Source organism: the organism of the source record quoted next, unplaced genomic scaffold (genome assembly GCF_019419815.1).
Source record: "Pyrus x bretschneideri cultivar Hongxiangsu unplaced genomic scaffold, Pyrus_bretschneideri_v1 Contig72, whole genome shotgun sequence".
NCBI lineage: Eukaryota > Viridiplantae > Streptophyta > Magnoliopsida > Rosales > Rosaceae > Pyrus > Pyrus x bretschneideri.
In genome coordinates this window covers 556,011-579,178 of record NW_025999812.1, presented here as the reverse complement: position 1 = coordinate 579,178, position 23,168 = coordinate 556,011, and the positions used below count along the sequence as shown (strand labels likewise).

The window sequence follows — 23,168 nt, the reverse complement described above, 5'->3', positions numbered from 1 at the left end:
TGAGATAATCTTTGGTCTTGTCGAACTTATTAACAAATTGTTATTGATTTTTTTTTTTTTTACTATAGTGTTTTCTTCATTTATTGACCAAGGAAAATTAATTTGGTTTGGGATGTTAATCATGAATAAAGTTTTTGACAAAGGAACTGTTGTCTCACCTTACCTTTTCACTACACCTTTCGACGACATTGATCAATTGGAAATCCGTGATGACGTGTTCATTAAATATTTTAATTGTGGGGAGACAACATGATGGAGCATTGCTTAGACTTTTCAACGATTAAAATCATTCGAAATGAACCATTTTATTCATGACTAGAGTCAAGTGTTATTATCTTCCCTTGAAATATCAGATGACATTTTTGGTGTGAACGTGTCTAGAACCTTTATTAACCTGATATTTCTCAACTACATCTTCAATTGAGATAAACTAAAAATTTCTGATAATGATGATGGAAGAACTAAATCAACTTCTACAATTGCACTATCATGTAATATCCCGATTGTATAAATGTAATTACAATTTAATGCAGCATAAGATATTTGTATACTTGAACACATTCGGCCTGTCTTATCCCGCCTTAGTTGGAGTTCACATGTATTGTTTTGACGTTTCTTGTGAGATATCAAGAAATGGTTTGAATAGTTATAATCACTTCTCGTCTATGAAGGGAGTTGAGAAGTATCATTATACATTTTCAATACGAGGTATCTTGTACATGTGGGAATAATGATGATGCTTCAATGTTTATAAATAAACTTGATAAGTTAATTTTTTTTTCTTTTATCATTACTGGTACAGAGGGATTACATTTTGACCACTTGGTAAAATTTCTCATTCAATGAAATTGTCAAATTCTCGGGCGTAGACCAACGTATATTGTAACATCCCACATCGCCCAGGGGAGTGATCCTTAAATGTATATTCCCATCCCTACTTAGCACGAGGCCTTTTGGGAGCTCACTGGCTTTGGGTTCCGTAGGAACTCCGAAGTTAAGTGAGAAGGGGGCTAGAGCAATCCCATGATGGGTGACCCACTGGGAAGTTGCTAGTGAGTTCCCAAAAACAAAACCGTGAGGGAATGGTAAGCCCAAAGTGGACAATATCGTGCTACGGTAGTGGAGTCGGGCCCGGGAAGTGGTCCGCCCTGGGCCGGGATGTGACAATTTGGTATCAGAGCCTAACCCTGGTTGCGTATGTGCCGACGAGGACGTCGGGCCCTTAAGGGGGGTGGATTGTAACATCCCACATCGCCCAGGGGAGTGATCCTTAAATGTATATTCCCATCCCTACTTAGCACGAGACCTTTTGGGAGCTCACTGGCTTCGGGTTCCGTAGGAACTCCGAAGTTAAGTGAGAAGGGGGCTAGAGCAATCCCATGATGGGTGACCCACTGGGAAGTTGCTCGTGAGTTCCCAAAAACAAAACCGTGAGGGAATGGTAAGCCCAAAGCGGACAATATCGTGCTACGGTAGTGGAGTCGGGCCCGGGAAGTGGTCCGCCTCGGGCCGGGATGTGACATATATTCTGATGGGGAATGTCATATTCACCTCTTTGTGTTGGAAGTATTCTAGTCAATTTTGGGCTCATGTCTACCCTATTACACTTTGTATTATTTTGGACACAGGCAAACTGTCTAGGGAAGTTTCTATGATATTGACATTTAGTCGTGAACATTAATTTCTCAATCACCTAATAAATACTCTGCTAAATGAATCTTAACCATTGGTGATTGAATGTTTCAGAAGATATCGTTGTAACGAGATGTCATACATTAATTTCAATTACCCTGTATTCTAGATTTGTTGGACTTGTTGGACCTTCAAACTCTTGATTGTTGTATTGGAGTAGTTTTGCTAAACTCGAGGGAAGATTTGATTTGAACCTGCTCACTAAGGTGTTATGAACTGCATTGTTAGGGTATGTGGTGTGTATGTTGTAATAAATAGTTACCTTTATTTTAGTTGGTTGCAACTACGGTTACAATTTTGGTTTTGAGTATGGCACTGTTGAGACGTACTTTGAAAATTCTGTCCATGGCACATGATTGACAGAAAAATATTATGAACAGGTAGTTGAATGATCGAGATTATAATGTAGTCAATTGTGTATTATTTGCGTTGTCGCCTGGGAAGGCAGTACGTGAGAGCAATTGAGGCGCTAATTGGATGAATTACGCATATGTTCCCAATGGGGGGCTTGATGGTAATATTTCACCCTCGGGAATTTATTACTTACTTATCAGGACAATAATGAGTTGTTGGAATTATGGACTGCAGACTGTGATACTGGAAACTTAATTGTAGAACATGTTAAGTAAGTGGACATCTAGGTCCATCTACGGTTGGTTATTTAAATATTGTTTGGACTTCATCTTAAATATTGTTAAGCAACTATTTTAGCTTCACTTTATTATACGTACTTCGACATTACGTTGTTATACTTCTATTGTTCTACTTTATGTTGAGAAAGAACTGAGTAACTTAGTACTATACTAAAGAAGAAGGAAAGTTTGAGTTTAGAGGCATGAAAGAGAAATCACTGCACTTTGATCGCGATGGAATGACATTCTCTTTTATACAACATCTCTAGTTGATTTTAAATTTTGAGGACAAGATTTTTTAAGGTGGGTTTCCTAGAAACAAAACCGTGAGGGCGTGGTTGGGGCTCAAAGCGGACAATATCGTGCTACGGTGGAGTTGGGCCCGGGATGTGGTGGGGGGCCGGGCTGGGATGCTGACAATTCTCTCTCCCAAAGAGGGTCGGCCATGGTCTATAAATTGGACCCCATTTTCTCTAAAAAGCTAGGTTACACACTCTTGCAAAACTCCCAAAAACTCTTCAAACACTTTTCTCTCTAAATTCTAACTTTGGCATCGAAGGTTCTTCAGCCAAAGCCCACTCCCCCCCCTCCCCCGCGGGCAATTCATTGTGGGCACATGAGGCTCTTGGCCTAACCATACAATGTTAATTGTTTTGTAGGTGCAATTTTGTCAAAGAAGGAGAAGGTGAAAATTTTCATCCACAATCATTGCATTTGTTTTTTGTAGGATTAATTGTGTAGCCAAAATGAAGCAACTTTTCCGGAACATGAACTTTTGGTTCATTGTGTACTCCAAACACTGGTTATGGGAGAAACGAATCGCACTTCTACCACTAAACTATACTATACCAGCTACAATCCAAAGAAAATTGGCCCGGAAAAAAAAAATGTTTAAAGAATGGAATGGGAAGATGAGAAGAGTCTCGGATAAAGGGTGATTTGGATTCGAATTCTAGGCTTTGGAATCAAGGGATTTTAATTTACTTATACTATAAAGAATTTTTTTAATTCTTAAAAGACAATAATCTAAACAACTATAATTTATCTGGTGGAGGATTTGTACATGATGGAAGGAGGCGAACACATTGTCTTAAAAAGTAGGTAAGACCAATAAAAATGTGTTTCAAAAAGTTGCGTAGTCCATATCCGAGGGATTAGTTTTGATTCTCCCTCATATGAACTCAAGTTCAAATCTCCTTTGCTGCTATTTAAATTAGCTTAATGTGGAATATTGTTTGTATAAAATAGACTACTTATTCCAATGAAAAGAAGTCGGTTCAAATTAGTAATATAACGTACATCAAATACTAACACACACGCACACACACACACTCACTCTGTACACTGAGGATTAATGGAAGGATATGAAAGCCAAGGAAAACTCCGAGAATACTAGAATGGTTCCAAATGTTTTATGGTTCTCAGAGGTTGTAGGAAACAAACGACACTTCCTCTCAGCCACAAAGCAAAACACAAACATAGGAAAAGGAGTTGCACTGCACTCTCACCCATCGTTGCATGAAATTCCCATGCAACAACCACCCACAACCAGATGATCAAACTCCCTTTCTTCTCTTCATATTTGAAATAATAGTATAATCTGATAAAATAATAACCATTTTTTCACAAATTAACAAACTAACTACATCCTTAAACATGCATTTAGTGGCATGTTGCCTTAATTACTTAATTCTCTTGCGACAACCACGCCCGTTTTTAATGTTAATTTCAGAGAAATAACTTCATTCACATGTCAGAATTTCGACAGACACACTTCTTCATCTGGTTCAATCGCTCTTTTCGCTTTTCTCACAAAAACAAAGAATATCATACCAAAATAATTTTTTTCTTCGAATGGATGATTCATAATTTTTTATTTATTTTTTATCATCATTACATGAAGCTGCATTGCTATTTTAATTAATTCTTTCATGATTTCTGTTGTGCAAAAGTTACTTGATCGCCGTTCTTGTTTACTTTGCGAAATTTCATTTTGAAAGAGTGTGTATATATTCATGGAGACGTAAAATTATAAAGAGCTGGTGCAGAAATGAGCAAAGAAAGCGGTAGCAGTGTGTACAAGGCATGGGAGGCCACGGTGCGCAAAACACAGGCTGCTAGGAAGCGTGCTAACAGCATTTTCGGAATTTCAGTGGATCATCCAGACGATGATGATCATGACCATAGTAGTGATGAAAGTGATTGTGGCCCTGAAGATATGATATATAATGCAGATAGGATCCTTCCCAATGGAGACTACTACACCGGTCATTGGTGTGAAAATTTCCCTCATGGCCAAGGCAAGTACTTGTGGACGGATGGGTGTATGTACGTTGGAGAGTGGTTTAAAGGAAAAACCATGGGGAAAGGTAGGTTCAGCTGGCCTTCGGGAGCTACGTATGAGGGCGAATTTAAAAGTGGATACATGGATGGGAATGGTACATACACAGGGACTAATGGTGACACTTACAAGGGAGAATGGGTTATGAATTTGAAACATGGACATGGTACTAAGAATTATTCGAATGGGGATTGGTACGAGGGGGAATGGCGACGCGGGTTGCAGGAAGGTCAAGGGAGGTATCAATGGAAGGATGGGAATCATTACATAGGGGAATGGAAAAATGGAGTGATTTTTGGGAAGGGGACATTTGTTTGGAGTAATGGGAATAGGTATGATGGAAATTGGGAAGATTGTGTACCTAAAGGGAATGGGACTTTCCGATGGCCTGATGGGAGTCTTTACGTAGGGAATTGGAGTAAGGATCTGAGTGAGCAAAACGGGACTTATTATCCATCCCAATCATCGACAGACGCCCATCTTGAATGGAATCCTCAAGATGTGTACAATGTTGATTTGAAGAATTGTATAATTTGTCCAGGAGAGAAGGTTTCAATTTTGCCATCACAGAAGAAGCTTGCGGTATGGAGATCAGCAAAGGGTGAGAGTGTCAAGCCAAGAAGAATGTCGGTGGATGGAAGGGTAAGTGTCGGGCTGGATAAACCATTTGATAGGATGCAAATGTGGGATGGTAGTGCCCATGGCGGTGAATCACCTTGTAATGTCAGTGATCATAGGGCTTCTACTGTTGGGGGAGAACTGGATGAAGATATGATGGGTTTGCATGTTGAAGATGGGAATCAAAGGGGACTCCCAATGAAGGTACATAAGACTGCAAGGAGACAGGGGGAAACAATCAGCAGGGGCCACAAAAATTATGAACTCATGCTCAATTTGCAGCTAGGAATCAGGTTTTAATTCATTATTAATTAACTTTGTACAATTTTGTATGCACCTTCTTGTTTCGATCTTATCTTTTTGGTTCAACTGCTAATATATCAAACACACTGAAGTGTTATGCCAGTCATTTGATGTATGTGGATTGATTTCATGCACAGGCATTCTGTCGGAAGACCAGGTCCATCTGGATCCCTTGATCTGAAGCCTTCGGCTTTTGACCCCAGGGAAAAATATTGGACAAGATTTCCTTCAGAAGGCTCCAAGTACACTCCGCCACACCAGTCCTGTGAATTTAAATGGAAGGATTACTGTCCATTAGTCTTCAGGTCTGACCTTGTACATAAGAAATATACATGTATGTTGCTGTTGCTTTATCTCCACAAAGAAGGAAAAATGTTACTTGATTTCACTAGATGTACACCGAACTCCTAAGGCTCAAACAATTAGTTGTTAGGGAGTTTAGTAACTCCATTGCAGTCTTTGTTCCTAAGAAGAAGGTCGAACAATTATTACCGTTACATATAACTTTTTCTGTTCAGGACTCTTAGGAAGTTGTTTAAGGTCGATCCAGCGGACTACATGTTATCCATCTGCGGGAACGATGCACTTCGGGAGCTCTCCTCTCCTGGTAAAAGTGGCAGCTTCTTTTACTTGACCAATGACGACCGCTACATGATTAAAACAATGAAGAAGGCAGAAGTAAAAGTAAGTTTTATTAGTACTTCCCTCATATATTTTTGTTTCAAATCAACACTCGTCTTAAGTGAGTACTTGGTTAATTTCTTTTTCACGACGAATTAGGTACTTATAAGAATGCTTTCAGCCTACTATAACCATGTTCGAGCATACGAATGCACTCTGGTCACTAAATTTTATGGTCTACATTGTGTAAAGCTCATGGGTCAACCTATTCAAAAGAAGGTACTTTCCAAGTATTGATAGACCTATATAGAACTATTTTGTAATGTTAGTTTTGAATTACCATTCACGATTTTCTTATGATCCAGGTGCGGTTCATCATCATGGGGAACCTTTTCTGTTCCGAATATACCATTCACAGACGTTTCGACCTGAAGGGATCTTCCCTCGGTCGAACAACAGATAAGCCCGAGACAGAGATTGATGAAATGACCATTCTTAAAGATCTTGATCTTAACTTTATATTTCGACTCCAGAAGACATGGTTTCAAGATTTTTGCAGGTGAACTGTCTTCTTAGTTTTCATTGTTTTGCCAACATACTGGAGCAACTTGTTGGAAAATATAGTCCCACGTCAGAAATATAACAAATACATGTGGTGGGACCCTGGGAGGTTCACTACTACTATGAGTAAGGCCTTGGGGGCAAAATTTCACACTTAGTAGTAGGTGGTTAAGTTGGTGAAATTACCGGTGATGTTGGTGGTGGCAATGCTGGGCTGAAATGTTTGTCATGACAACTATTGAATGTACATACTTAAATGAACGTGTTTCGTGTTTTTGCAGGCAAATCGACAGGGATTGTGAGTTTCTTGAACAGGAGAGAATAATGGATTATAGTCTGTTGGTTGGACTGCATTTCAGAAATACATCAGCTGCTGGGGATCTCATTCCTTCTGGAGCACAAACTCCTACTGGTTATTAATTACATTTTTGTATAAATAAAGTTTTATATTTTTCTTCAGTTTGCATTAACAACTTGCTCACCGTGCAAGAGGCTGCTATGTTTTCTTTCCCTCAGGTGACCAAGACAGCGAGGGAGCACCGCGTCTTTCTCGAGCAGACATGGATCAGCTTCTTTTAGATCCATCCAGGTCAAATCTCTCTCTACATAAACCATTCATGTTTGGTGCTTGAAACAAGTAATACCGATATCAGTATTTACAGAAAAAGCATAAGAGACATTATGAAAACATAAAACCGACTTGATCTGCTTAAAACCGAAAACCAGTAGGAAAATTTTAAATGACGATTTGGCTTTGAGATGCAGGTGGGCTAGTATTAAATTGGGGTTGAACATGCCAGCAAGAGTCGAAAAGACTGAGAGAAAAAGTGACGAATTTCAGCTTGTGGGAGATCCAACAGGAGAGTATTATGATGTTATAATGTTCTTTGGAATCATAGACATTCTTCAAGACTACGATATAAGCAAGAAGCTTGAGCATGCATACAAGTCGATCCAGTATGATCCAACTTCTATATCCGCTGTCGATCCGAGGCAATATTCGAGGCGCTTTCGTGATTTCATTTACAAAGTTTTTGCAGAAGAAACGGCCACTTGAAACTTGAAAATAAGTAATTCTCTCCTCATTTCTTGACTAGCAAGAAAACTGTTGAAATTTCGGGAATTTTCGTGTTTACAGAAATTAAGTAAGTTCATACGACATTTCATCAACACGACGGGAGTACGTACATATTTTCACTAATTTACAGAAAGTGGCAGAAGCAGCCCCTGTAAAACTGTATCAGAATCCAAAGTGTTCTGGTAATCTAATTCTCTCTCTTTCTCTGGGGTTGAGAGAGAGAGAGAGAGAGAGAGAGAGGTGTATGTATGGGACTTGTAGCATTTGTATTTGTATTCAATTGTATACAGGAAAACTGAAGTTTTGGATTATCAATCATGTTTGTTATTTCTATAAAAACCCCAATTTACAACATCCGACTGAATTCTTCAATTTCTCACAGTTCTTTTCTCTTTTCTCTTTATTTGTTTTATTTTTACAATAAGACCTAACCCAATCGTATATTTCTGAATAAGACTATTATAAGATTGCTGACCTACTTTATTCGTAATCACTTTGATAAGGCTTACCTTATTATCCAAGTAGCCACATGGTATTCGTTGCCTATATAAATTCATAAAGTTTCTCTCTGAACACAAAATTCTAACAAATGTCTAAATTATTTTAAAAGCAGTGTCAATGTGTCACATCCTGGCCCGGGCCCCCACCACATCTCGGGCTCGACTCCACCAAAACACGATATTGTCTGCTTTGGGCCCCTACCACACCCTCATGGTTTTGTTTCTAGGAACTCACACGAGAACTTCCCAGTGGGTCACCTATCATGGGATTGCTCTCGCACGCTACTCGCATAACTTCCAAGTTCCGATGGAATCCGAAACCAGTGAGCTCCCAAAAGGCCTCGTGCTAGGTAGGGATGAGAATATACATATAAGGATCACATGATCCACTCCCCTGGGCAATATGGGATGTTATAGAATGGCCACTCAAGAAGCAGTATAATTGAAGACTTCGAAAGATGATTAGAGTTTACTATTCACTTGTTGACTTTGGTTCCCGTTGATAGGATTTTTACCACACGCACAAAAGGGTTAATAAAACCCATAATACTTGCAAGAGAAACAAGGGTATTGTAGTATAGATGACTCTAGTAAGGTCATTCTCCACAAGGATTATTAAATAATTCGTATTAAACCAAATCTCAATTAATTATTGAAAGCAAAGTTTTGGGAATATTGATTTTTATGACCTAATTAAATAAAAACATGTTTAATTTTAAAGAGTAGAAAATTTTGCAATATTAAAGAGAGAGAAGGAAACAATTTTTAGAAATCAAATTGAGAAACCACTAAGGTTCCGCCGTCACTTCAATAATCCTATGTAATTTTCCCAATTACTTATGAATTACACACGTGATGCGAACTAAGTAAGCACACAAATTAAAACCCTCTTGTGACAATTGTAGTATATAAATAAGTAGGGATCGTTCTTAACCGGGGATTAGGAGGGATTGCAAAATCACTTGGAAACTGACTCAAAAACGTAAAATAAAGTTTGAAACACTAAACTAGACTCAAAGAATGCAAAACTAACAATAAAACACTAAAACAAATCAAAAGACTCAAAGAATACAAAATGCTTATAAACACAAACTAAGACACTTTCTAACTAAATTGGACACTAAGGTAGAGGGGGATTGAGGTTTTGACGAGAATAAATTAAATGCACAAATTGTAATTTAAAGACAGAATTTAAATATGAATGTGATGAAATATGGAATGAATGCTAGCTAGAAGGTTCTTCTCCACACATGTCACACTTGCATACACTTTGATTTTCAGTTGGTCTTTCGATAAATTATGAAACTCAACGCCCCAAATTAACCGTGAATTGCACTAATTAACCCTCAGTTTTTCCACAAGTTATTAAGTTGGATGATTGCATACGACAACCCAAAACATTCCCTGCAAGTTCCCTACATGAATTGCATAATAGAGATACAAGCAAGAATCATTAAGTTCTATGAAAAACATAAGCATTGACGAAGCATTCGTTACTATGAATTGCATGAAACTTATGCTAAGAATTCATTCAACGCGATCGTTTTCAAGCGACCTTCACTACTTGTGATTATAAGATTGTAACTATTAGGTGAAACTCCCTCATAATCTAGCATCATATTCATGCATGAAAACTAAGCGTGCACTCTCAATTAACATACACAAATAAGTTATCAATCAAATAGATGAACGAATTGAATCCACAACTTATGAAATTCCAACCGAAAGTAATCAATTCATATTGCAAGCATAAACATGGTTTCGAATCACCCCCTAGCTAACTAGGGGGATTTAGCCTCTCATGGTCACAACAAGAAAAATAAAATTGAATTTAAACATAAAGAACAAAGGATGGATTACACCTAGAACGCCCAACGAATCCACTTGAATTTCTGCGCGTCTAAGTCCTCTTTCCTCTTCTCCTTGCTGCGACAGTTTGGTTATGGGTGGTTTTTGGATGGTTTTCTGGGTTAGGGATAGATTTAAGGTGGTTTAGGGATGCGGCAAGGCTATGGGGTGGTGTGTGAAGGTTTGTATGGTGGTGGAAAGTGTGAAGGAAGGCTGCGGCTGGAATGGTGCAGGGAGATGGCACGGCTGGAATGGTGCAGGGAGTGTTGCGGCTGTTAGTTTATGGTTTGGAAAAAAAAATGCTGGAATTCTTTTCTTTGGGGAAAGGATGCTCGGCTTTTTAAGCTAGAATGGGATTGTGGCCCCTGGAATCTGCACGGTTTTGAAAATTATATGCGGCTGTTGTGAATTAGGGTAGTCACGGCTGAAAGGTTAAATATATGGAATTGCGGCTGCAGTTTTGTTTTTGAAGGCTGCCCTAATTAAATGGGGAATTATGGGATATATTGGCTGCACGGCTGGACTAAAATAAAATATGGGAGAATGGTGGAATGAAAGGCTTGCTGCGGCTGTTATGGAAAAAGTGTGGAATCAAAATGTAGATGGTGGCGGCTGGATGGTTTTTTGCACGGGTTTTGGTGAGAATAATGGTGGCTTGGTTGTAAAAATATGTAGGGTTTTAGAAAATAAACCCTAGCTTATTTAAAATTAAATCAAAGGCTTACGAAAATAGGAAATTAAAACATAAATATAAAGGTGCGGCTAGGAAGGGAAATAGGGCTAGGGCCTTGGTTTTGTGTCCTAAAGTGCATACGAGGCCTATAAAGTGGCTAGAAAATATGGACGTTTAGAATTAGGAAAGGTTACCAAAACGGGAAACTTAGGGTCAACTTTCCTAAAATAGGAAGCCTTGTTTGAGTAGGATTCTTCGTTTTGGTAAGAATTCATCGTTGGCGTAGGAATTCGTCGTTTCTTCAAATCTTCAACTCATTCATTCCTCATTCGCTCCAAAAGACTCCAATTTGCATCTTCTTGCACACTTTGGCCTTATAATCTGAAAATACACAAAAGTGGCCTTAAACACTGAAATAGATAAGTAAACACAACATAAATGCACGAGAACAAGCTAATTAAGTCGCATGAATATGCTCCTATCAAATTCCCCCACACTTAACTTTTGCTAGTCCTCGAGCAAAACAAAACAACTAAAGTAAACAAAACGCAACAAAACAAACAAAACAACATAAACCTTCCAACGTTTGCCTCAGGGATTTCCAATGAAACATGACATGTCAAAAATCATTACTCCCATAGCTTTTAGTCTTCCTTCCCCTCGAGCACATACTTAATTATAGTCACCATTCACTAGTTCGCATTTAATCAATTAAAACACATTTTGAATGTAGTAACATGCCTTAGAGAATTCCCTCAATTCCTCACTAGTTATGCACTCAATTTTCACTCAGATTTTCTGACTACACACCCTACACTAGTTATATGTGAGCAGATTGATGTAACATGAAAGACTAGTACTCACATATGTTATAACAAAGAAAGCAATTTCTAGAGTAATTAAACGTGTTTGGATATGATCTCATGAATGGAATGCTACTACATAGATGCGAGAACCAGTGACACCATATGCTCATACCAAATTCAAACTCCACCATTGAAATGCATAACACTCAAGATAGAAGTCAAGGGTTGTAACGGGGCTTGGGGTGTTGGCTAACAAGGAAAGGTAGGGATAAACAAAAGTTCTTTAAGCAATAGTAAGTAAAGTAATGAAATTAAGACCTAGAATTCCCTTAGAATGCAGAAATCAACTTTTAGACAAATAGGGGAGATTCAAACAACTCTTAGGGCCTAATTCATTGTTTTGGGCCCTTACTTCAACAACCAATACTTTTCAACTATTTTCAACTCTTTTTCCACTTTTTTTCTTTTCTTTTTCTTTCTTTCTTTTTTTTTTTTTCTTTTTTTTTTTTTTTTTTTTTTTTTCTAACCATGCCTATGGCACATAAACTCACAACAATAATCCTTCCCCCACACTTATTTTCTGCAACACATAATCAAAAGGAATTCATTCATGCTTACTATGCTTCAAGAACAAGGGTAAGGATGGTCCTAATCTAGGCTAGGTGAGGATAATGCGGGTTAACAAAGAATATGGGCTAACACGGCTCAATGGGGTTAAACTTAAACACAAAATGAGTGAAGGGCACATGGCTGTTTGGCTTTGATGGTGGTCACTACACAACTTCATCTTGAATATGTGGTATGTAAATCAATGACATGCTTTGAATGAAATGGGCATGAGTTCTAGCATTTGGAACTAAGTGATGAAACGCCTTCTAAGCAGTAACCAAGCAATGAATAATGAGATCATGCAACGACTTTAGAAAACATTAATGCACAGATTTTAACTCTCCAAATAACGTTTAGGCTCAAGTCTCACAGGGATGTAGCGTTTGTTTAAGTTCCTTCCTTCAAGCATGTTACAAAAACTGATTTTTTCTTTTGTGATTACATGTGAATTCATAAACTATAACTACAACCAAGCATAAACCAAAGAGTATATCAAACGTCCAATCATGTTGGTAACTTTCTTTAACCATCATGCAATTAAAAACCAAATCCTCATCATTGCGTTGGAAGGTACCCTACAACACAAACAAACACACAAAAACAACTCTTTTTGGATTTTTCAAAACAATTTTTCAAATTTTTATGGTATTTTCGGATTTTTAAGTCAACACACACTAAAACACTCTAAAATAGCTTAAAAACACTTAAAAACAGTGGGAAACAAGTTTAGACATGCTAGGTGGTAAAACCCTACGAATTTCATGCACAAATATCTCAAAACAGAATGTTACCCCCCCACACTTAAACTAAACATTGTCCTCAATGTTTTAGACACAATTAAAAACACAATACACAAAACATAAAGTAAGCAACAAAGGAAAGGGTTTAGGGACGCAAATCTGAGTGTGGAGCGATTCCCAAGTTCTTCCTTTGTTGATTGCATGGGTTGCCTCCCACGAAGCGCTTGCTTTAACGTCTTCCAGCCGGACGAAACCTTCTTTTACTCCTCACTCTGGCTCACGGAATGGAGGGTTATGTCCTCCACGGTATACTCCTTGAAATTTCTCATAGTACGGCTCGATGAATGGGAGGGGATAGTGATCCTCCCTTATTGTCGTGTTTTTCTTTTCTACATCAACACGAATTCTCCCACGACGTTTAATTCGATTCGGTACCTGCACCACACGAGGTAACAACCTATTAGTTGAAATGGGAATCGAATTTGGAATAGGTGGCTTACCTTTGTACGGCAAAGAAGTGGTAGCACAATGGACGGATGCACAAGGGTTGCTCATGGCCAATTGTGGTCCTTTCAAGATTGGAGCCATGCACTCCTTGTTCTCTACTCCAAGTTCTTTCTCGGTGGTAGTTCGAGAAACATCCTTCTTGATCTTTGTTGAACACTCCGTCCCTATGTGTTCAATTACATTAATGGCACAACAAGAACGAACATCATTAGTAGTCTTAATGGATTCAGAAACTTTAAAGTTAATTGTATCACCACCAAACTCCATAGTTAAAGCTCCTTTGGCCACATCAATCTTGGTGTGAGCTGTTTTCATGAAAGGTCGTCCAAGTAAGAGTGGTGATGATGGAGAGTGTACCGAATCTTCCATGTCAAGCACATAGAAATCTGCAGGAAAAATCAAATGGTCTACCTGCACCAAAACATCCTCCAAAACTCCTTTCGGGTATGCATTAGATCTATCAGCTAATTGAATAATAACACCATCCTTTTTAAGCTCTCCTAGATTCATAGATGCATAAACAGAATATGGCATGACATTAATTGAGGCACCTAAATCTAGCATGGCATGTTCGAACTTTGTATTTCCAATTACACAAGGAATAGTGAAACTACCTGGATCTTTGCATTTAGGAGGTAGTTTGCGTTGCAAGATGGCAGAGACATTCTCACTTACATGAACCACCTCTTTTTCTTGAATCCGTTTCCTTGTTGTGCAAAGCTTTTTCAAGAACTTCGCATACTTCGGGATTTGCTTGATTGCATCCAAAAGGGGTATGTTGACTTGAACTTTTCTAAATGTCTCTAGAACATCTTTTTCCTCCTCTTCTTTCGTGGATTGCAAAAATCTGCTAGGAAAAGGAACATTGGGTGGAACAAAGTTAGAATTAATCAATTTTGACCCCAACTTACCTTTGGTGGCCGAATGAGATGAGTTGGGTGCATTAATGTCCCTTGATAGTTGCGGCAAGGGTGTTTGTACCCTTGCCGTGGGCTTGCTTGCTTCCTCCTCTTCATGTTGCAGCTTTTCATCCTCGTTATGACCTGTTTTTGATGTAGGACCTGCCCCAACTTCCTTACCACTTCTTAGGGTGATTGCTTTAGCTGATTCGAAACCTCCCTTCGGATTTGGAATGGTGGAACTAGGGAGTTGTCCGGGATCTCGAAACTTACCTACAAACTCGGCAATCTGCCCAATTTGTTTCTCAAGTTGATCCACCCTCTTATCTTGGTTTTGCATAGCCTTCGCTTGATCTTCCTGCCCATTAGACAACTTAGTTAGTATCTTAATAAGTGTATCATTGTCTAAAGAGTTACCTGAACTTGTTTGGGCAGATTGTGGAGGTGCTTGTGTGGGTGCGAATGGCTTGGTGAAGAAGCCCGGAGGTTGTTGCCTAAAGCCCCCTTGTTGTGGTGGTTGTTGGGGCTCTCTCCATTTGAAGTTTGGGTGGTCTCTCCAACCCGGATTGTAAGTGTTCGAGTACGGGTCGTTCATTGGTTGGTTTTGACCCTGAAATCCAATCGCGTTGGCGCTTTCCCATCCACCATTTTCTATGAGCTGTGGGCACTTCTCCGACGCATGTCCTTGGATCGAACACACCCCGCATACAACTGGTCCTTGCATCCTCATGCCTTCGGCCATCTGAGACACAATGGAGGTAAGATTAGCTAACTGTGACTGAATATCAGGGGCGGAACTTACCTCATGAACCTGTTGCCGTGGGGGTCCTCTTTGTCCCACTCCTTCATATTGTTGAGCGTTCAACGCTCGGTTCGCGATCAAGACCTTAGCCGCCATGGGTGTCTTGTCCACCAATGCTCCACCCGCCGATGCGTCAAGCATTTGTCGTTCAATTGGCAGGAGCCCCTCGTAGAAGTATTGCAGAAGCAACTCCTCCTTCATCTGGTGCTGTGGACAAGAAGCAACAAGGGATTTAAAACGTTCGTAATACGTAGGAAAAGACTCACCATCTTCTTGCTGTATACCACTTATCCTTTTTCGTAAAAGGATGATTCGAGAAGTTGGGAAAAATTTCTCCAGAAAGGCCCTCTTCATGCTCTCCCACGATGTGACGGTTCCGGGAGCTAAATCGTACAACCAATCCTTGGCTTTGTCCATCAAAGAAAATGGAAAAGCCTTCATCTTCAATATACTTCCGTCAACGTTGACGGGAGTCATACTTGAGCACACCACCTCAAATTCCTTTAGGTGCTTGTTCGGATCCTCCATGGACAACCCATGGTACTTCGGAATATGATGGAGCAAGCTTGACTTCAACTCAAACTCCTCGATCTTCCCTTCGGCCGGTGGGGGATATTGGATACACAAAGGTGCTGCATTACCCAATCCCGAAGCGGAAAGCTCCTTAAGTGTCCGGTTGTCTACGGCCATGTCTTGTGGCTCCTCAAAGATCCCTGCTGTGGCCTCTTCTTCCTCTTCTAGGCCTTGTTCGTCAAGCTCGGGTTCCGGGCTTGGCGGATTTGATTCGTGATGCTTCTTCCTTCGTCTCAAAGTCCTCTCAAAGTCACTGTCAAAGTCCGAGATACGCTCACGAATCGGTTGAGAACTCCGAGTCATGCACTAGTACCTAAAACAAGGAAAACAAAACAAAATCAGAAACTTCAACAAAATAAATAAATAAACAGAAATTAAACAATCCAAGGGATTAGCAAAGTTGCTAATCCCCGGCAACGGCGCCAAAAATTTGATGCGAACTAAGTAAGCACACAAATTAAAACCCTCTTGTGACAATTGTAGTATATAAATAAGTAGGGATCGTTCTTAACCGGGGATTAGGAGGGATTGCAAAATCACTTGGAAACTGACTCAAAAACGTAAAATAAAGTTTGAAACACTAAACTAGACTCAAAGAATGCAAAACTAACAATAAAACACTAAAACAAATCAAAAGACTCAAAGAATACAAAATGCTTATAAACACAAACTAAGACACTTTCTAACTAAATTGGACACTAAGGTAGAGGGGGATTGAGGTTTTGACGAGAATAAATTAAATGCACAAATTGTAATTTAAAGACAGAATTTAAATATGAATGTGATGAAATATGGAATGAATGCTAGCTAGAAGGTTCTTCTCCACACATGTCACACTTGCATACACTTTGATTTTCAGTTGGTCTTTCGATAAATTATGAAACTCAACGCCCCAAATTAACCGTGAATTGCACTAATTAACCCTCAGTTTTTCCACAAGTTATTAAGTTGGATGATTGCATACGACAACCCAAAACATTCCCTGCAAGTTCCCTACATGAATTGCATAATAGAGATACAAGCAAGAATCATTAAGTTCTATGAAAAACATAAGCATTGACGAAGCATTCGTTACTATGAATTGCATGAAACTTATGCTAAGAATTCATTCAACGCGATCGTTTTCAAGCGACCTTCACTACTTGTGATTATAAGATTGTAACTATTAGGTGAAACTCCCTCATAATCTAGCATCATATTCATGCATGAAAACTAAGCGTGCACTCTCAATTAACATACACAAATAAGTTATCAATCAAATAGATGAACGAATTGAATCCACAACTTATGAAATTCCAACCGAAAGTAATCAATTCATATTGCAAGCATAAACATGGTTTCGAATCACCCCCTAGCTAACTAGGGGGATTTAGCCTCTCATGGTCACAACAAGAAAAATAAAATTGAATTTAAACATAAAGAACAAAGGATGGATTACACCTAGAACGCCCAACGAATCCACTTGAATTTCTGCGCGTCTAAGTCCTCTTTCCTCTTCTCCTTGCTGCGACAGTTTGGTTATGGGTGGTTTTTGGATGGTTTTCTGGGTTAGGGATAGATTTAAGGTGGTTTAGGGATGCGGCAAGGCTATGGGGTGGTGTGTGAAGGTTTGTATGGTGGTGGAAAGTGTGAAGGAAGGCTGCGGCTGGAATGGTGCAGGGAGATGGCACGGCTGGAATGGTGCAGGGAGTGTTGCGGCTGTTAGTTTATGGTTTGGAAAAAAAAATGCTGGAATTCTTTTCTTTGGGGAAAGGATGCTCGGCTTTTTAAGCTAGAATGGGATTGTGGCCCCTGGAATCTGCACGGTTTTGAAAATTATATGCGGCTGTTGTGAATTAGGGTAGTCACGGCTGAAAGGTTAAATATATGGAATTGCGGCTGCAGTTTTGTTTTTGAAGGCTGCCCTAATTAAATGGGGAATTATGGGATATATTGGCTGCACGGCTGGACTAAAATAAAATATGGGAGAATGGTGGAATGAAAGGCTTGCTGCGGCTGTTATGGAAAAAGTGTGGAATCAAAATGTAGATGGTGGCGGCTGGATGGTTTTTTGCACGGGTTTTGGTGAGAATAATGGTGGCTTGGTTGTAAAAATATGTAGGGTTTTAGAAAATAAACCCTAGCTTATTTAAAATTAAATCAAAGGCTTACGAAAATAGGAAATTAAAACATAAATATAAAGGTGCGGCTAGGAAGGGAAATAGGGCTAGGGCCTTGGTTTTGTGTCCTAAAGTGCATACGAGGCCTATAAAGTGGCTAGAAAATATGGACGTTTAGAATTAGGAAAGGTTACCAAAACGGGAAACTTAGGGTCAACTTTCCTAAAATAGGAAGCCTTGTTTGAGTAGGATTCTTCGTTTTGGTAAGAATTCATCGTTGGCGTAGGAATTCGTCGTTTCTTCAAATCTTCAACTCATTCATTCCTCATTCGCTCCAAAAGACTCCAATTTGCATCTTCTTGCACACTTTGGCCTTATAATCTGAAAATACACAAAAGTGGCCTTAAACACTGAAATAGATAAGTAAACACAACATAAATGCACGAGAACAAGCTAATTAAGTCGCATGAATATGCTCCTATCAACACGCAACTTTGAAGGTTAGGTTTTCCTAATGCATATTCTCCTCGTGATATTCAAGTAAGAACGTATATAATATGCAATTTGTCTATGATATTCAGATCAAATATGAATATGCAAGACCCATTAAGTTTTGTAAAAACCCTTTGAAAAACCATGCAACCCCTAAAAGCGTGATATTTGCTTTAAGTGAAATTACAATTATTAACCATAAGAAGTAATACTCAATCCTCCATTGACATTCCGCCCGAATTGCATCTGATTACGTATCTAAACATCTTAATGGTCGTGAATCACTAAGACCTAGAGACAATTTAAGCACAGTGATTAATAATTCAAAGTATGCATGCATTATCATAAGCAATTGAATAAAGACTACATATTCAAGTTAAGGCTCGTGGTCTCACCCTAGCAAAATAGATTAGTTACACAAATTAATAATTAAAATCAAAAGGAATTTTATTAAAATAGAAAAAGATCAAAAACACTTTGAATGTAAAAGTCTAAAGTCTCTAAGCTTGGCTAATTTCCCCTGTCGAACATAGAAGAAAGAAAATAGGGCTAGCCACAATGGCTTATTTAGAATAAATAGAGAAGAAAGAAAATATTGCTATAATTAAATCCTCCTAATCAACGGTTTTAGAATAAGACTAAGAAACCAAATAAATTAAAATAAATTAGAAAACATAATCCTAAATTGACCACTAAAATTCGCCCAAAATCTGCACAGTCGCATTTTGGACCAGTATCTGCTCCAAAATTGGCCCAAGATAGCTAGATTTAAAGCTTGGAATATTCTGAACACTTCTCCAGAAGGTGACCCATCAGAGGTCATCTTGGGCTCCAAAAATTGCAATTAAGCTCAAAAATGTCAATTTCCATCACAACGTACTGCTTCTTTATTTCACTGCCAGAAAATAATCTTTTATTATTTACATATAAAAGATAATATTTGATGTGTATGCACACTAGTTACATACATAAGATTTAGTAGGTAGTCCTATTTACATAACAAAAGATAAAATTCGATGTATATGTACACAAATAGTTACATACGTCGATTTACTATATTGTCCTATTTGTATGGCTAACGTCTCATTGGCCGTCGAACTCTTGAACATTAAGAAATATGTCCACCTGGTCCTTTACTTTGATAGCAAAGTGAATCAAGAAAGAACGAAAAGAACGAAAAGAAAAGAAAAGTTGGCTGTATAATGTGTATTTGCTTGGTAGTGCTCTGTTGATGTTGAAATGAATATTTAAAACAAAAAGTAAACATAGGCATACAGAGATTAGAAGCATGATTATTAAAGAACATAGGTGTATCCATTCCCAATTTTTTCCTCATCCAATCCAACAAAATGCTGAATCAACGCAGGAAAGAACGCTACGAACATGCCGACTCAACTCAAAGTCACATAGATGAGTGCAAGCATGTAAAAATGATAGAGTCCACTGCAGTCCGTAATTGACAACACAAACATATTCTCATCTATTTGAGCAACACAAAGGACCAACTCATTAACTCACAATAATCTTAAACATGCATTTAAAATATGCACACCTACCACCTTTTTCCAACTATTACAAATTTTGAAAGAAACCCCAAAATAAGAGCAAAACGAAATACATAGGTAATTCAACTAAACCGATATTTGATTGCTGCCATTAATTCAAATAGTTATGTGATAACTCATATATTTCATACATTTATACCATCCATTCCTCGTCCTTTAGTGATATTTTTGAGTTAAACTAGTTGCATTTTACCCTCTTTTGTGTTAATGTGCAGCTAATCATATTTTGGAGCTTAGTTGAGGACAAATAAGGCAAAATGGTGCTAAAAGTGGAGAATTGAAAAAGGATGTTGACGTAGACAAAGAATTAAAAGTGAAAACTGAATATGGTGATGAATATGGCTCTTTATACGACCAATAACAGCAAAAAAAAAAATATGTGGGAAGTAAATGTCGAATTACTAGGATGGCAATCTGTAACAGCCTCTTTAACATCATAGAACCTAGCCTTTTAGCCACTTTTACTCACACCTTTCATTCTGAGCGAATTTCACAACTCCAATCACTATTTTTCTCTCTTTTCATCCACACTCAAAACTCCACCCATTCTATACACTCCAACATCACCGAAGACTCATCCCGACAGGCTGTTCTTGGAGAAGTTCAACATCAGAATTGCTTCAAGGGTTTCCTCTCTTTGATTTATTTTCACTCATGTTGTGTATTTCCAATTTCATCTCTGTGAACATGATGTGTAACTAAATTCATAACTAGGGATTTCGATGTAACCTTGCATAATTGGCCCATGTTTTTATGTGAAAATATTCAATTCATCAATCTGTCTCTTGTTTCATTCATTGAATCTTTTCTTAATTTTGTTTGTTAATTTTAATTGATCACCATTAGGATTTCTTACAGATCATTTGATCAAGATTATAGTAAGGATCATGCTTAATCTTGGTAGACATGTGAATGAATGAAGAAATGCTATGCAAACATCCTGCCATGTATTTTCTTTGGTTCTTTAACGTTTTCTTGCATGCTAAAGACTCTTAAATTGGAATCGAAGTTCAACATCCCAATTAGGTTGTAGATTAGGAGAATTTGATCAAAACCACACATCATATGGTTGATCATATATATGTAAAACAAACTCTGAAAACATGTTAGTAATTGAATACGGCTTAACTTTATAAACATGGAATTGGTTTTGTAATGGTGAACTCAAAATCCCTAGACCCATCCTCATCGTTTCTCAATCAACATATCATTCGTTGTTTCATTTTTCTTGCATTTTTAGTTATTCTTATTAACAGCACTGATGGGAGCATATTTATGCGATTCTTTTTGCCTATTTCCTTGCATTTAGTGAGTTAGTTTCTATTTATTATAGTGATTTAACCTATTTTCGTGTGTTTGTAGGTTCAATTGGCTAAAGTGGCAAGAAAAGGCAATTTGGAGCCTTTAGAGCAGTTTTGGGCTTGGAATGGATAGCAAATGCATGGAGGAAGGTGGATGGACGAATTTGAAGTTCAAGAAGAGCTGAGAATATGCTAAAGAGATAGAAGAATTAATTCAAGACAAAGAAGATTTGGAGTCTAGAAGGCCTAATCTCATTCCTAAAGGGAGCGACACCTATTTCTTCTAGAAAACCCTTCCCTTGCCGTGCAATGATGCGAGATTTATACGCACACAAATTAAACCCTCTTTTTGTCAAATTGTAGTAAAGATGTAAGTAGGGATCGTTCTAGACCGGGGATTAGGAGGGATTGCTAAACACTTGGAAACTGACTTAAAAACTCAAAAACAAAGTTTAAAACACTAAACTCGACTCAAAGAATGCAAAACTAAAAGTTAAAACACTTAAACAAACCAAAAACCCAAAACAGCAACTAGAAGACTCAAAACTGCCTAAAAACCACTTTCTGGGCAGTTTTGAACACCTACACTAATTTGGACGAAATTGGATGAAAACTTGAATCAAAATACTTAGAAACACAAATCAAAACACTTTCTAACTAATTTGAATAATACAAAGACTCAAATGACTCAAAACAAGTTCAAAAGACTCAAAACTGCCTAAAAACACTAACTAGGCAGTTTCTGACCTTAAACACAAATTTGGACGAATTTAAGATTATAGGTTGATTCAAAACACTTTAAAACACAAATTAAACAGATTCTAAACACTATAGAACAAGAAAGTAAAGGGGGGTTTTGTTTTGACGAAAATTGAAATAACAAAACAAAGTAACAAACTAGGCAGATTGTAAAACGAATTCCTTGAAAACAAGATGATGGATGGATTAGCTAAGGGGTTCATCTCCACACATGTTACACTTGCATAATAAAAAGATTTCCAATTGCATTTCAATAAACCATGAATTCTCAACGCCCCGAGTTAATTAGGTCCGCTTAAATTAACCGTCAAGTTTTCCTTAAGTTAATGAATTGGATGATTCCATACGACAACCCAAAGCATTCCTCACAAGTTCCCTACATGAATTGCATAATAGAGATACAAGCAAGAATCATTAAGCATCATGAAAACTATAAGTGTTGACGAGGCATTCGTTACTATGATTGCATGAAACTTATGCCAAGAATTTGTTTAACGCGATTGTTTATAAGCAACCTCCACTACTTGTGAATATAAGTTCATAACTATTACGTGAAACTCACTTATATTCTAGCGTCATATTCATGCATGAAAATTAAGTGTGCACTCTCAATAAACATACATAAATAAGTTATCAATCAAATAGTTAAACAAATTGAATCCACAACTTATGAAACGCAATTAGAAGTAATCAAATCAAAATGCAAGCATAAACATATATTTCGAATCCCCCCCTAGCCAAGGGGGGGGGTTTAGTTCCTCATGATACAAAACAAAGAGAATCAAAGAAACACCTAAACATTCCAACAACTCAAACTTGAATTGTATGAACGTTTAGGCCCTCTTCTCTTCCATTCCTCATTCGTACAAAACAAAGAGTATTGAAATTAAACATTGAAATCAAAGAAACACCTAAACATTCCAACAACTCAAACTTGAATTGTATGAACGTTTAGGCCCTCTTATCTTCCTCTTCGTTGTAGCACAAGGTCTAAGGATAGTTTGATGGTGTGAATGGTTTGGGGAGTGGTGAAAATGGAAGGAGGAGGCCACGGCACAAGGGAATGGTTGGTGTTTGTGACTGAAATGTGTATGGAAGAATGGATGAATTGAATGAATGCAATGCATGGTTTTATAGGGAGAGAAGGGA

The 23,168-nt window shown here is 38.1% G+C and overlaps 1 protein-coding gene across 1 annotated transcript; it reads left to right on the top strand.

The window, feature by feature from the left end:
• Nucleotides 1-4,374: 4,374 nt before the first annotated feature.
• Nucleotides 4,375-7,881, top strand: LOC125472727 (phosphatidylinositol 4-phosphate 5-kinase 5-like). The gene is made up of 8 exons (XM_048574488.1): nucleotides 4,375-5,576; nucleotides 5,724-5,891; nucleotides 6,105-6,270; nucleotides 6,367-6,486; nucleotides 6,573-6,766; nucleotides 7,050-7,180; nucleotides 7,285-7,357; nucleotides 7,534-7,881. The coding sequence occupies exons 1-8, from the start codon at nucleotides 4,375-4,377 to the stop codon at nucleotides 7,823-7,825; spliced, it is 2,346 nt and encodes a 781-aa protein (XP_048430445.1). The 3' UTR covers nucleotides 7,826-7,881.
• The last annotated feature ends 15,287 nt before the right edge of the window (nucleotides 7,882-23,168 follow it).

What these genes read in the sequence shown, in the direction of transcription:
- LOC125472727 (XM_048574488.1), top strand. Translation starts at nt 4,375, where the DNA reads ATGAGCAAAGAAAGCGGTAGCAGTGTGTACAAGGCATGGGAGGCCACG. An exon ending in TGAAGAAGGCAGAAGTAAAA is followed by an intron (nt 6,271 to 6,366) that starts GTAAGTTTTATT and finishes ACGACGAATTAG; the next exon opens with GTACTTATAAGAATGCTTTC. An exon ending in TGGTTTCAAGATTTTTGCAG is followed by an intron (nt 6,767 to 7,049) that starts GTGAACTGTCTT and finishes GTGTTTTTGCAG; the next exon opens with GCAAATCGACAGGGATTGTG.